General features: G+C 35.7%; 1 protein-coding gene across 3 annotated transcripts in view; it reads right to left on the reverse strand.

Moving 5' to 3' along the window:
• The window catches only part of LOC149798859 (GPALPP motifs-containing protein 1-like), a 34,427-nt gene extending 23,420 nt beyond the window's left edge, over positions 1-11,007 (reverse strand). For 2 of the 3 annotated variants that reach the window (XM_089957770.1, XM_089957769.1), the window contains exon 1: positions 10,777-11,007. In XM_089957770.1, coding sequence (XP_089813896.1) covers positions 10,777-10,840 — 64 coding nt within the window. In that variant the 5' untranslated portion in view covers positions 10,841-11,007. The remainder of the gene's footprint in view (positions 1-10,776) is intronic. The other variant, XM_089957771.1, reaches the window with a different exon arrangement.
• Positions 11,008-15,833: the final 4,826 nt, after the last annotated feature.

Consider the following 15,833-nt stretch of genomic DNA (forward strand, 5'->3'; position numbering starts at 1 on the left):
TGAACTTGTATGTGACAAAAGAATGTATCTAAAAAATGATGCATACTTATTCAAATTATCTCACTTCTGAAAGTCTGAAAGATAATCAGCAAATGAGTCAAATTGCACAGACTGGTTCAGGAATTTTAACATGGAATAAAGTTTTAATGTCACTATAGGTCTGAAAATTAAACCAACCTAGTTCAAAATGAGGTTATTAACACAAAGATCATAATTATAAACACAAAGTGGCCAAGAAAACAGACTAAATACAACTTTGGAAGATGCTGTTGAAGCTCTGTTTCACTCTACTGCTTCACAAACATCAAATAACATTGCCAATTTTAGACTGCACTTTTTTGAAAGACAAAATATTAGCTGACCTACACTGGACATCAGAAAAAATATAAATTAAAAAGGAGGCTAAGTGGGCTTAATACCATTAGCCTTAGGCAATATTAATCTTCTAAATTCCTAGATCACAGTAACCTGACATTGGCCAATACTTCATACAGCAGCGCCTGTTCACAATTGACATTTCTTGGGATTGATCTCAATCCATAATTCTTCTATAAATGTCATTACAGACAGCAGACAGTATTCTTTGGTCAACAAAACTGTGCATAATGGTCATTACCAGGTATGATCAAACAGGTGCACAGGTGTGCCTCCTTTACACCCATCTTCACTACCAAAGGTTCCAATATGTTTACCTATCTACATCTTGGCTGATTAATCAGATATTTCAATGCTTTGTCCAAGTGACATCTGCTGGATTTCATGAGTTGCCTCATTGAAAGTATGAATATGTAACAGAGTGGAAAAGTGCTTATTTATGTGTCCATTCCAGTTGTCTGCTCCCCTTGTCTCAATCATGTAGGAACAGTGTTCAAATCTGAACAACTTGATGCTGATTGGATGAGATGGCTTGCTGCTGCATCCAGTGAAATTCATGGGTCCAAAGTATTAAAATATCTGATCAATCTGCCAAGGTAAAGATAGGTTGATATACTGCAACACTGGCTAGCAAAGATGCCTTACACCTTGCCATGGATGCTATCAAATGTATTCAACTCAGTTTGCTTGGACTGTTAACTACTCAGTGCACAGCGACCACCTTCCACTAGCTCTCACAGCATCTAAAACTGATTTCAACGTTGATATGGTCTCACTTCAGTCACTTCAAAAATTATAGTGGCGATGGTACCATACTGATAAACAGAATGGCAGCTCTTGATACTGCATATATTAAACAGTGAGTATGGTAAGTGGCTGTTGCTCAGATACTGCACAATGATAATAGTATTACAGTCAATCCTGTCTTGAAAGATCACCTCTTCTGCCAAAAAATAATGGTCTCTCAAGACAGGTGGTTTCTCAAAACAGGTTATAACACTATACAATGAATAAATCTGCACATGCAGATTCTGGTCTCTCAAAACAGGTGGTCTCTCAAGACAAGTTTTACTGTTACAGTATCGAGGCCCCGAGTGGCCGAAAGTGCTCTCCATTATGGATCACTGCCATCTCACCTCTGTCTGTGTGGGTTCAAGTCTAGGATTCGGCTAATGTGGGTATGTGAGAAAGCTTGCCAGTAGCTTCTTGTGGGTCGGTGGTTCTTCCCGGGGTTTTCCTGGGTTCTTCCTCCATCATTAATACTGGCCACCATGCATAGCCTATCATGTGCTGAAAAATGGCGTTAAACCCCACAACAACAACAACAACTGTTACAGTATCAATAAAAATTCCTTACACATCAAAGAACAGCATATAGTATTAACTTTGTTAACAAAATTTAAATGTTTGAAACACAAAAGAGTTTGTCTACTTCTAGTTTAGGTCAGTTTTTGTTTTTAAAAAAATTCTTTTAATACAATCATTGCTTCAAAAAGAATGACATAGATTATAAATAATAGCAGACAATTTAAATGACAACAATTTTACATTTAGATTTCACCTGAAATCACTGTTGATGACACTAACAAGAGTTGGAATCAAATAATGTTAACCCTTGACCTTTAGTTTAGGCTGTGTTTACACGCATCTTTGGTAATTTTAGCTTGAAGAATATTAGTTGATGACTAGGATTAAAAGTCTGAGTTCATGATAGTGCATTTAACATTTGAATTCAATTCTTGTTTCATTTTAAAACGTAATACTTGTGGATTTCATTGTTTAGTTTCACTGCTACTAAAGACTTACATTTTCAGTGCTGGATACTCATTCAATTCAAACAGTTAAAAAAAATTGAAAACAATTCATATTATCCCTAAGAAACTCAATTTTTCTGCATTTTATGCAAAAGAATCATAACTGTATGAGCCACAAGAAATGGCTATCTATATAAAGAACACCTCTCAATAGAAAGACAATTTTGTAATTACTCTAAGTCTCTTGAATGTCCTCCATATACAGATTTCACTGCATATAGGTTCACTTTTTTTACATAAAGGGGAAAAATGTTTTATACAAGCTGTATTGCCCTTCTCTCCCTGCTTCATGGGAATAAGACACTGATTTATAACTTGGAACCCAATGTATCAAACTTCCTTCAAACTAGTGAATAATTTTAATGGTGATCAAATTTTAGATACAGTTCTTTGCAACTAATTCTTTTAAAACTTGTACAGTTTTTACAAGATGTAAACAAAATCTTTTTCTATCACATACTTAAATATGTAAAGAAATTCTCATACTTTCTATAGATGCATCATAGACATTTTTTCTTGTATAGCATATCTTTGTTACCGAATTTCTACACAGTTTGCCATTATTAAAAACCTCTTCATCAACATGATTAAAATTCATTGTGCAAAAAAATAGTCAAAGTAGAGTTCTTTTAAATGAAAATATCAACAGAAACACTATAAATGATAAGGAATGAATCTTAAGGCTGTTTATGAATGAGTATGTGGCAATCAGAAAAAACTCGAGATCTGGAAAATTCCAGCTGCTGACTTAGATACATTCTGAGCCAGAGTTTATCTTGGTAAGTGCACAATTTCATAGCCTTTTGAAACTTACTACACAAACACAATAAATGAAGAGACAACAGAGTAGAGTTAGTATGCATCCCTGCAGTACTGTACATTTATGAAATCCTATTTATAAAGACTGCCATTTACTATGACACACTGTGACCTATTTGTAAGGTAGAAAGCAAACCATTTACTATGAAACATTGTGACCTATTTGTAAGGTAGAAAGCAAACCATTTACCATGACACGCTGTGACCTATTTGTAAGGTAGAAAGCAAATCATTTTGATCCTGCTGCATCACATTTTAATATCTTCAACATACTTATAATAATAATGTAATGTACAAGGTCAAAAGCCTTCCTAAAGTTAAAAAAATTATAGTTTCCACTAATTTCTCGAGATCCAGGGCTGTCATCCATTTGCCCACCATGGAGACTAAAACTGTGTCACATGTGTGATTTTCCATGAACCCATACTGATTTTAGTGAAGCAAGTTGTGCTCTGATAAATACAACATAAAATTATGAAGCTGTTCAAGAATTTTAGATAGCTATAAATCTGTAGTTAATAATTATGCTATCTTTGTTACTTGATTTACGAATGGGAGCAACTTTAGACATTTTCCATGTTTTGGAGAAAAGTGATGAGGAGATGTTAAACCTGAACTGCAGTAGCAGCAGCCCTCATGAGGTGTTGTCCATGAGTGTTCCGACTTGTTACTGTGCTTGTATCAACAATTTTTATGAATGTCAAAACTTGATCACTTTACATACCGGTAGTACATGCAGATGTCAAAACTGTGCTTTCAAAGCAAGGTTTTGTCTTGGCAGTACACTAATTTCTTACTTCATTGTGACTAGAATGTAAAGCTGGTTACTTTATTTTACAAGTAATTATATCTGCAGTAATTTTTATCACTTTCACAATCAGTGTAATGCTGGGTAATTTTTATCACTTTCACAATCAGTGTAATGCTGGGTAAAGAAATCAGTTATCTGTCATTCCATATCAATCTCTTCGCGAAACTTCAGAGTTAATACATGAAAAATGGCACTACAGGAAAGTTTATAAATGAAAAATGGCACTACAGAAAAGTTTATAAATGAAAAATGGCACTATATATCATATGACTGGAAGCATGTCTTTACAAGAATCATTGAAACTAACCATTTTTCTTTCAGTAAAAAATGTCAATAAAACAGGAATGGAAATTACCTCAATATGTTACTTGATTTTTTTTTCTTCTCCATTGTTTTCATTAAGACTATTGCATCTCAGTCATAAACTCTCAACCAAAGATATTATGGGATATACTGGGCATACAATTATTTAAAGACAATCCCAAACTTTGCCAATTATGAAATAAGGAGAATGGCTGAAATACATTCTATGAGCATAATGAGCAATAATTCTAAACTGATTACTTAATGGATTTATTTCATTTTTATAGAAACAATAACAGTAATTACGCTGTATATACTTGTGTATGAACTGACCCCCCCAACACTGAATAGGTGAAACTTTAAAAAGTGCATGACCCGCACTTAAGCTGACTCATAAGTCCAGCCATATTGAAAAATCTTGTTATAGCTACTCCATCTGAATGGATGGTTTTCAAGTTTAAACCTTGTTCTGCACATAAACTGACCTCCTTTCTTCTGGGCTTTTATTTTTCCCTAAATTATTTGGTGTATATCTGAGTATATACAGTAGGTAATTTAATGATTGGCTGGTGCAGTGATATCAGATTAAAGCTAAATAAAATGTACCTTGTTCATTTTCTTGCACTATTTTTGGCAAATTCTTTTGGCTTGAATACGCATCTATTTTGCTCAAATCCAGCAATGGCTCATCCTCCCTGAAACACTGGATTTCCTTTATCACCTCTTCAGCAGTAAATTGTATAAAATGTCCAAGGTGACTGACTTTTATGTTTACTGATGTACAGGTCATATAATATGTGGAGTCAAGAAAGGTCTCTATTTCTCATCGTATTTTGTTTAGTGCTAAGATTACTGAAAATCATGTCTTTTAAAACACGACTGAGTGTGGAGGGGCAAAACACTGTTTGGTGATAGTCATACAAGCACAGTGGAAAAGTTCAATGGTGGGAAATTGCACAAATTCTCTGACGGTGTCAAGTTCCACTGACAACTTTCAACACATCTCACTAGCTATTGTCAGCCAGTTACGGTGAAACTTTGATTTTACACCTAATCTCATTTCCTTTAATTGCAGCTGTTTAAACTGCCCAAGGGATAGTTTTATATCAGTTCCAATCATAAAGATTAACATTTATACATATTACATGTAAATGGCATAGACTGAATTTTTTTTATATTGTTTTATTTATATTTTTTAAGATTACTGAAAATTGTGTTTTCTCGAAAAATGACCGTGTCTGGGTGGGGTTGAAGTACAAAATGGCAATTTTAGCAAAGCTTCCATCTGATTAAAATCAGATCTCAATTTCACGTAGGACAGTGGTAATCTGAGTTACCAGTAGATTGCACCATTTTATGACATGTCAACATCTTGAAAGTACAATTACTCTTTTCAACAGCACGATTAAAGTTTCCTCAAGCAAACTATTTTCTTTTTTGATAAGCCCTATGGGCACCTCACTCTGAATACAGGATGGGCCCAAACTAAAATTTCAGGGGCCCCAGGTGTTGGGCTATAGGATATTTTGAGCACTGTGTTTTCAATTTTAAAAAGAATTTAAAAACACAAAAAATAATTTCCATTGTGTATTTTATTTCCACTGCATTCCAATTTGTCATTGCATTATTTATTTCCATTATGTTATATTTTTCCACTCTGTATTTTATTTCCATTGCATTCCATTTTTCCATTGTGCATTTTAGCCATAATGTATAAAGAAATGCAGAGCATGATTATTTCAAGTGTTGCAATTGTCTTTAAGTGTGATTCATTTTTAAGGCAATTTTGGAAGAAATAACCTATCAACTAATAAATTTAAAAACTAATGGTTGATGGAGTTTTACTTTATGAAGCACCCCAGCCAAAACAAAACAGGGTAGGCATTTAATTCTTTGCACATATAAACAACATATTGACAAATGTCATTCCTGTGTACGATGTCTGTTGAAAAAGAAGCACCACCTACAACATATCTGACGTACTGACCAGAAGATTCGGATTGGGTATCTTTATTATTAGTTATCTTAATTTTATTAAAACACTAACTATTAACTGACCTTTGCTTTTCAGGATGATTTTAGTCATGAAATAGATTGACTGAAAGACAATAATAAGCACACACTCATGTTTGTGCAGTTGATCTGTGTTGATAAGACGTTACCAAGCATATCTCGAGGTCAAACTGCATCAGAAATAGTTTTGACAATGCTAATGTGATGGTCTTCCAGAACAACTTGGTTCTGACCAGGATTCACTCAGATAATCAGGAAGAGAAGTTTGAACACCAGTACCATTCAGTCTCTAATGAATGTAGTGATCAACACAAATGACACCTGCATTACTTTGAAACCCACCCACTGAACCCTATTAAATTTATATTTGAAGTGTTGCAATTGTAACATTGTATAAAAATAATATTAATAAAGGGAAAGTTTGTGCATATTGCCATTTGAGTCCAGGGTTGTGAAATTTGAGTAAGGGCTAATGATTTTTTTTAAAAGTCAACAGCTCTGGGCTGGTGTCGAAACATTTTTCTTTGTGCACTGCTTGGTACCATTTTTCTAAATGTGGTATACAATAAAATTCAAGTGTTCCAAATATTGTGAAAAATTTGCAGTAAAATGGATTCAAGTGTGCTGTATGATGCTTGCTGAAGCGACCCAAATAACAAATATCAGGGTTGACAACTTAAGTTGCAGGACTAGAGCATTCACATACCATCCCATTTGTTTGTAACCTGTACCATTTCCAGAAACAAAATGTGTTAAGGATACAAAAAAATACATAAAACTTCAATTCATTCATCGATTAATAATTTCTACCAAGCGGGTCCAAAATAATGTCAACTTGATGGTGTTTCAAATAAAACTGGCGTTTCATTACTTTCACTTGTATTGGTAAGTCTGTTTTCAAGCAACAGACGTGTAGTTAACTATCTTTATTAAACTCAATAATTCCGTAAATTATGGAGATGAATCTCTTTGAAAATACATATACATGTACATAATACAGTAAAACCTGTTATGACAGACCGCCTCTTCTGCCAAAAAAAAGTGGTCTCTCAAGACAGGTGGTTTCTCATATCAGGTTTGTACAAAAAGACTAGAGTCCAAGGTCCAGTTTCATAACAATTTAAAGAAAAATAACCACAATCACTGTGTATACATATATTCTATTCTTTATTAATAGTTCTTTCTAAAATAGTGCATGCATTCATCTAAAAACAAAATTATATAACAATAAAAATATACTTACTATCATTAAACTTGAAATCACATTTATATTTGAAGATCACATTTTAGGATATGAAATCGTTTCTGACGTAGTCTTTTTCCTTTATAACATCCAAAATTTGTTTTACTGATGTTTACACCGTTTTTTGTGAGTGGTCTGCATTTTTTCACTTCTTTCAGTTACAATAATTATTTTCTCCAGCCTTAAAATCTGTGTCTTTTTTAGTTGGAGGTTAGTCCATTGTTATTAAGATTCTAGGTGTTAACATTATTAGTGCTCAGTTGTAATATTAAACATAAAGATTGTTTTGACTGGGCTTTGGGAAAATATGAAAAATCTATACATGTGGATTGCATATGTAACAATTAATTAAAGAAAAAGAAACAATTATCTCATCCAGAAACATAACCACAGCTTCATTCAAAGAAGACATACAGGAATTAACTCTATAAAGTGTGTAACCCATTCACTCTAACTTGAATAGGTGATAGCTTTGTGATTGGGATGTAATCACTTAACATCAGTGGTAAAACAACAAACATCACAAATATTGAACACTATCAATGGAATCCCGCAAATGATTATCTCTTGCTGGTTTAATAGACAATGACTTTATTCACTCCCAGGCAGTATGGATTAACTCTGAAGAAAAACCATATACACAACACTATGTCAATTTCGGCACTACAATGGCAATTTGTGACATGTACATTAGCCTGGTTTACGGACTGTAACATCTATCACCCCTAGCCACAATCCATTTTTTTATTTTTATTCCTTTCATGTTTTTTATCAGAACATTTGTTATTAATCAAGCTGTCATTGTAACAATTGATTACATATAGGCCAGTGGTGCCTATGTTCTCACGATACAGTCTTTCATGGGTATGCCAGATTATACTCATTCATATGATCTATGATAAGGCAGGGAAGCAGGCTAAGTGTGGGATTAATTAGTCTGGTTCCCAGCTTCATATGCTCCCTGCTTTGCTCTCTCCTATACGAATATCAAAGAACAACGCACGGGGCATATATGAACATGGGAACCAGACTAGGGGATAATCTACATGTACTTTAGTCTGGTTTATAACAGAAACTATAACACACCACAAGCATACCTACAAAATTTCAGATATCAGTAGCCAGCCTTTTTTTTTTTTTAGTACGGTATCTGCGGTCATTGTTACTGGGATTAAATAAATGTCGGTGGAGATTATCCTCATTTTTGCGATGCGGTTGTTCATAGCATTGTCAAAATCCATATTTTGCCAAGACACTGCGATCACTGGTTGCGTTCAGCAGGTGGTTGCTCACGACAGAGCATTTATATTATAAAATCTATCCATGCATTATGATTGTGGTCAGAAATGACAGGTGGTCGCTCATAAGTTTTTACTGTAGTATTTATTTGTTCAATTTCTTTTAGAAAATATTCAAACTAAACAATGCAAATAGTTGACACATATGAGCTTTTACTGAAATGGACTGTTTCAGAAACAAAAATGGACAGTGAGCATACTGTATACTTGCTTACATTGATAGCTTCCATTTGGCTTGAAATGACATTAGGCTGACAATGTTAGGAACCCCTTGGCAATGACATTAAGCTGACAATTTTATGAACCCCTTGGCGACAATTGGGTTACTAACTGTAAACTGATTAATGACATGACTAAATTTTGTGGTTTTTTTTAAATCTATCCTTCGTGTTGTTAGTTTTTAAAATCGGTGGGTTAGGGATACGAATAAACAGGAGGGTGTACAAATACCATAGTTCAGTTGGTACATATCAGACATGTAATCATTGGGTCATAGGTTGCAAAACCTACTGGATCGGGTGCTTGCACGTCTTTATGAAAGTCACTTAGTTCCCACTTCCTCAGCATCATACTGTCGATGTGTTAAATGTGTCAATGAATCACAGAAACAAAACTCTGCTACACAATACTTTCTGTGGGTTTTTTTTGGTGGGGGGTATTGTTATTATTATTACTCCCTGAATTTTATTTGTTTTAATGAAGACTGATTTTGAAACAAACCACTAACCAGTGTTTGCTACAGTATATATATATTTTTTTTCTCTTATATGGTTATGTGGTCTTTAAAGCATGCATTATATTTATAGGTTACTGCATTTGTATAGGAAAATATGAACGAGTTTTTTGGGGTGAAAATACTGCATGACCTTGGGGGTACAGTATATTCATCCGACAAAACTAGTTCATATTTTCCCATACAAATGCAGTAACCTTTTTATTATATTCTAACTTTTTAAAAATTCTACCTAATGCTTAATTATATTAATAAAATAAAGAAACAAAATAACTGAATGTATGCCATATTCCAGACTAAATACACAAGTGCAGATTCATCATTACACAATAACAACATTATTAATGCGCACATAACTCCGCCCAGATAAATTTTAACTTAGTCATGCACTCAACGTAGCTATCGAAAGAAAATGGAGCGTCTAGTTAAAATGAAAATTTGGAGTCATATTGTGAATGAATGCGCATTGCAACAACTTTTCCATTTGATCTGGAATGAATAGAATTGGGTATTTTTTTTTATCCTACAAAAGTTCGTGATTATGGACTGGATTTATATGTGACAATTCTACATGAAATACATCAGACTGAAGAAGCGAGGGAGAAGCGTGTTGACATCTGCAAATGTGTTTCTGTTTCTATCACTGAATGTTTGAAATCATAATGTGGGAAAAATATGAAGTCTTTCAATTGCAATTATCAAAAAGACACTATGGAATTTAATGCTCATTTCATTTTGAGTGCAGTAAGATGGAGGTAACTGCACTTATATTCGAAATTACAGTACAATTTCGAAATGTGTAATCATGATTGAGAACCTATGACATGGCTAATGTAATTCGGATTTGCAGAACTAAGAAAGCACATTTTGAAGAAATTAAGGATGTAAAACTGTAAGTGTATTTTTTGCCCTTCTTATCACCAGCTAAAGAAGATAGTTTATGTCTTGACACTTGTATGTTATTTGTAAGGTCCCTTTCTTGCGTCTATTGTATAGCTAGCCTAAATCCGAAACACTGTATCAAAAAGTTAACGTGGAATGTGCCAAGTAACTGGTATGTGGCAGTCCACGATACAATTGCCTTACTACATTCAGCAACAAATTTAAACAACCACAACGTAAAACGCATGCTATACGAGTGTACATGATTTGTTTACAAATCAAAAGCGCTGGCGTCTGCGTCCACTGTTTGTTTACAATAGAAAGTAGTTCCTTTATGCACGTGAATGGAATGTGAAGGTGTGCAATATCGTAAAATAAAATACTGAACGATTCTGACAATGTAAAGTTAACGGAGAAAAAAGTGAGCATATAATAAATTTATATATTGTATCATCGAAAACATGTTATAGTACGACAAGACAAACCAGTTAACCTGGAGGAAGGGGAGGTCCATAATATTCTTCGTCGCTGGATTCCGACATTATTCATGTAAAACTGACAGTCTTAAGAAAATATTTGCATTGCAACAGAATAAAGAAAACAGAATAACAGATGAAGTGTGTTGTAAGCGGTCAACAGACTTTTGTTACATGATCTTGCCCTTCTGGGCGCACGCGACGTAAATCCAATCAATCAATCAATCATGATCGTGCCAATAGGAGCATCCTCTGCCTTTTCTGTTAAGCTAGAAAAACAAAATACTTCTCACAGTGGGTTGCCTCCCTTAGCAAGTTAATGTCGCTCAGTATACTTGTTCGTAAAATATTACAGGGAGAAACCTTCCGCTTTGAGAATTGCATAACAATGGCTTTAGTACAGACCGTGAAGATTTTACCCCCTAGGAAGGCATGAGTGTCCGCGAGGGTGGAGAGTCTCTCTCTCTCTCCTATGTTAAAAAGCTTCTATTTACATTTGGATTTGGCAATGTTGTGTGTACTCAGGGCGTAAATGATGAAAATATATTTCTTAGACTGTTCAGCCAGAGATGTGAAGATATTTTTTGGCAAAAGCTGCAAGATCATGTTAAGTCGATAGAAAGACTGCTTTTCTATAGGTCATTGGGAGTAGAATTTGCTGGTCAAAAATATATAGAATTGTTGAGAGATAACATATAATCACTATGCTTAGAACGGGGAACTTGCCAGATAGGGGTAATACCGTAAGATATGAAAGTATCCGCTGTGAGGAAAGATTGTGTCAAATTTGTAAACGGTAACATCGAAAATGAATTACATGTTATTACTGCTTGTCCGCTATATGGAGAAATATGAAGAAAATACTTACCCACTATTGTATATAAAAATCCAACTTTAGAAAAATGTATGTCCTTTATACACAATGATGCTAGTAAAATTATGATGACTATCTTTAGCATTGTTTACTATAAAAGCCTTAAAGATTAGAGACACCGTTTTATCAACGACTCCTGCTACATAAAACTTTAGATCAGTATTACAAATCTTGCTCCTCACAAGTTTTAGGGTTACCCTTTCACCTCTTTGTTTAATTACTGTGCAATATATACTTGTATCTCACCTATATCCGAAGAAAAGCAATAATTAATACTTTCATGTATATTACTTATAAATACGGTTTTCTTTTGTTACGCACTTTAACATTTTTTTTTGTACTGCATGCAGGGCCGTAGAGAGCGATCACGACCCTAGGGTAAGAAACACCTGGGTCTCTCCTAATTCTTGTTCAAACAAAATTTTTCTTTGATAAAATTAAAAAGTCTTGTTAGGCCCGGGCCCCCTTACGGGTTGTTCGGCCTGGGACCTGGGAATATATCCCCGGTTGCCCCTTCCCCCCCCCCTTATCGGCCCTGACCGCATGATGTATGGATATATATCATGGGCCAGTGGCCTAAATTACAAATAAACACTATTATTATTAAACTCCTAGACTGGGATTTCCTTGTCTGGGTGCAATACATACATACATACATACATACATACATATATATATATATATATATATATATATGTATGTATGTATTGCGTTCGTTGTTGGTGATATGTTCTAGGTAGAGTGAGGAATCAAACGTGTCTTTGTTTGGAAGAGAAGTTTCCTCAAACCGTGACCACTTATCGATTTACTCGGAAGGATAAATTCCTTTTTGTTTGAGCAGGTTTCGTCGAGATGAATCAAGACTGGAGAGTTTTTAGCGAGTTCGTCTAGCGATGCTGAGAAAAACCGAAGCGAATCAATAAATCGAAAGGGTCCGATCGAGAACGACATGTACTTTTAAAAATTATGGGGGATGCATGTCATTTTGTTTCCCACCGATTTTAGAAGTTCTTTGACCCGCGGATGGTTTAACGTTACAATGATAAAGTTCCATCATACCTTTGTAAATTATGAGCGATGACTGGAATAATCTGGGGATCTTTGAAGTGGAAGTTGCATTGGAAGTGAGCAGCGCCACGATAACGTCCTGTGATGTGGCAGTGGTCTCTGGCTTTTTATCATGTGGTTTAAAGTACTCTTCACAGATATGACAGCGCTGTGCTTACTTGTGTTGTCGATGTTTTTCTGGCTTGAGTGGAATCAACGGTGCTGGATTTTTTCGGATGTCTGTGATATGTTTGTACTCGGACAGGAGCTGCTCAAATAACCAGACCACACAGTCTGCACCCGGATGATGACAATAAGATGATGACAAGTACTCGTTTGCAGAACATCAAATATTATAGCCGATAGCGCATGGAACGTGTTTTTGCTCCACTTTGGTAAAAGATTGGCCGGGATCAGGATGAGGTCCCTCCACTGTTTCTAATATCGGTTCCGAGTCGAAGACGATATGAAACATATTGGCGTATTTTTGTGGTTTTTTCGAACTGTAAAGTATATTTCCTTCTTCTGGAATCTGAATGGCTTGTGTTTCCTGACAATACTCCAGCGCCAGATGTCCATCAAGCTTTTTTAGTTTCGAAAAACATTGCAGTCATCTGCAGCAGAAATAGGCTCTATCCTCATCTTAACTTGAATTTCCGTCGCTTTTGCCAATAAGGCATGTTTAGTCCTCATGCTTAGTGTATTGCGATCGGCACAGACGGCTAAATTCTTTGATCCAGCTGAAAAATTGTGATTGATAGTCAAGTATGCTGATACTGCTTTGTGAGCCTTTTTTGGAGATCAGTAAGGAGTAGATGATATATTTGTTCTCCTCAAGGCCAAAGGCACTGATAGGTAGATGATCGAGTGCTTCTAATGTGGGGAGGTCTTTATTTCTAGCTGGAAACTGGATATGTTCTTTGTGGTTGGTATTAAAATAGGGTTTATAGTCAGATACGCGATCGACATGATCTTCATCAGGACCAAGCTAAGAAAGCACCTCCCAGACGAGGCAGATGTCGTCCTTGTTTTTAACGTTAACACATGCTTTAGTCGTTAAAATCTTTTTGGGAAGTTTGACAAAGTGACCTCCTCGTGTCGGGCTGTATTTGGAGACTTCAGATTCGACCAATGCATTTCTTCTCTCCTGATAATATTCTATGTTACGTTGGATATTCGACGGTAGTTAATGGGGATACCCTAGCGACAATGGAAATCTCAGTCAAAAAGATTTTGGGACACTCTGGCAACAAGGGGAATTTAACATGAGAAATTTAACATGGATGGGACTATAGAGCGACAAAAAAGAATGGGACAGTATAGCGACAAGGGTATGGAACTGTATAACGACAAGGGAAATTGAACATGGGGAATATGGTGTTGTTTACTGAGAAGGGGACTTACCATTAATATAGGAACAAAGACATATATAACACATACAACATACAAGCACAAATAACTATACAACTAACTAAAAAAATAGGCAAGAAAGCAAATCTTTTCGAGGCATATGAGTGGCCCTGAAAAGAGCCATTTAGTTCATCTTCGTCTATTTTCTCCACTTCTTCCACCATCTTCTCACTTTCTCAATAATTCCTTTATTCTTCTTTTCATCTTCTGACATCCAGTCAGGATGTCCCATAGATCTAAATTTCTCCTGCACTTTGATCCAGTTTTGGTTCATTTTTTTCAAACTTCTCTTTTTTCTTTCTATTTTCTTTATCCTTTGTGGTTTTTTTTTTTGGTTTTTTTGGGGGTTTTTTTGTTGTTTTTTTTTTTCGTTTCTCTCCTTTGCCCGGGTATCTTTAATCTTGTTCATCTCTACTTCCAGCACCTTTCTCATCATTTCTTCTGCTTTCTTTAGCTGGTATAATCCCCACTTCACAAATGACCACTCTGTCCAATACATTGTGTCTTCTAGAAAGCACCTGACTATGATGACATTATCAAGTGCCTCCTTCAAGCTTCCCACTCTCACATATTTTGGTGTAATTAATCTTCTTAATTTCTTCACTTCCTCCTCTATCGTACCTTCTACTAGATCTTTCGCTAATTTCAAACTGGTCACAAAGTCTAGGCTACCTTGATACTTCAATTCTTTCTCAAGCCTTTCCACCACATAGGCTACATCCATCATCCAGAACCAACTGTGTTTGAAATTGATAAATAAATCCATTGACATCTTCGTTTATTCCATATTGAATGTCGCGAATGAAGAATGCTTTGACTTTATATGTGCCGAGCACGGACGTGAAGGAAAACATCCATTACACTTACTTCACATATTATCTACTATCCACAAAGCCAAAATATACTATCCACACACGGGAAGGAGAACAAGCAAACCCAAATATACGTTCCACACAGAGGGAAGAGGGGAAAAAAAACACAAATATACTATCAATACACAGGAAAAGAAAAACAAACAAACCCCGAAATATACTATCAAAACCCCCCAAAATATACTATCCACACACAGGAAGAGGGAAAACAAATAAAAAATATACTATCAAAAAACCCCAAAATATACTATCTACACATGTGAAGGAGAAAAAAATAAAATATTTACTATCCACGCAAACGTACGCAAATGCTTACAAACCCCAAAATCGACTGTCCACACAAACGAACGCGAGCTCATACCAACACAAACACACACAAAATCACATCAGCAAAGGAGTGAGTGTTTAAAATCACACTACTCCACACTCACTCAAATTGGCAACTTGAATCGGATCTTTACTAGAGATTTGGTTAGCCCTGAAAGGGCTTTTGTTAGAACTCCAGATACAGCTCTTAATGTCGGCACCTCCCAGATCTAGCCCCACACACGCATCATCTGCTCCAGTCCTGCTCTCAATTGATGCATCTGGTTGGGAGCGCTGAGGGGTGTTGACTGTCTTCACTCTCCCAGTCTTCACTGTAAGGAATAGCGAAGACTCCCCTCCTTCTCCTGTTCTGCACACGAGGATGCTACCTTCTTTCCTCCTGCAGCCACCGAGGGTCCCGCTCTTTCCTATGCAATTCTTGGTCCCAGACCTCTATTTCTGGGACGACGGATCTCTGTGTTGGTTGTGTCTGTGGTGCTGGAAGTGGTTGTGGAGGTGTCCTCACCATGGGCTTAAAATCACAGCTCTGTCTTAGC

This window comes from Sinohyriopsis cumingii, chromosome 5, assembly GCF_028554795.1.
Source record: "Sinohyriopsis cumingii isolate HCF-2022 chromosome 5, ASM2855479v2, whole genome shotgun sequence".
Classification (NCBI taxonomy): Eukaryota; Metazoa; Mollusca; class Bivalvia; order Unionida; family Unionidae; genus Sinohyriopsis; species Sinohyriopsis cumingii.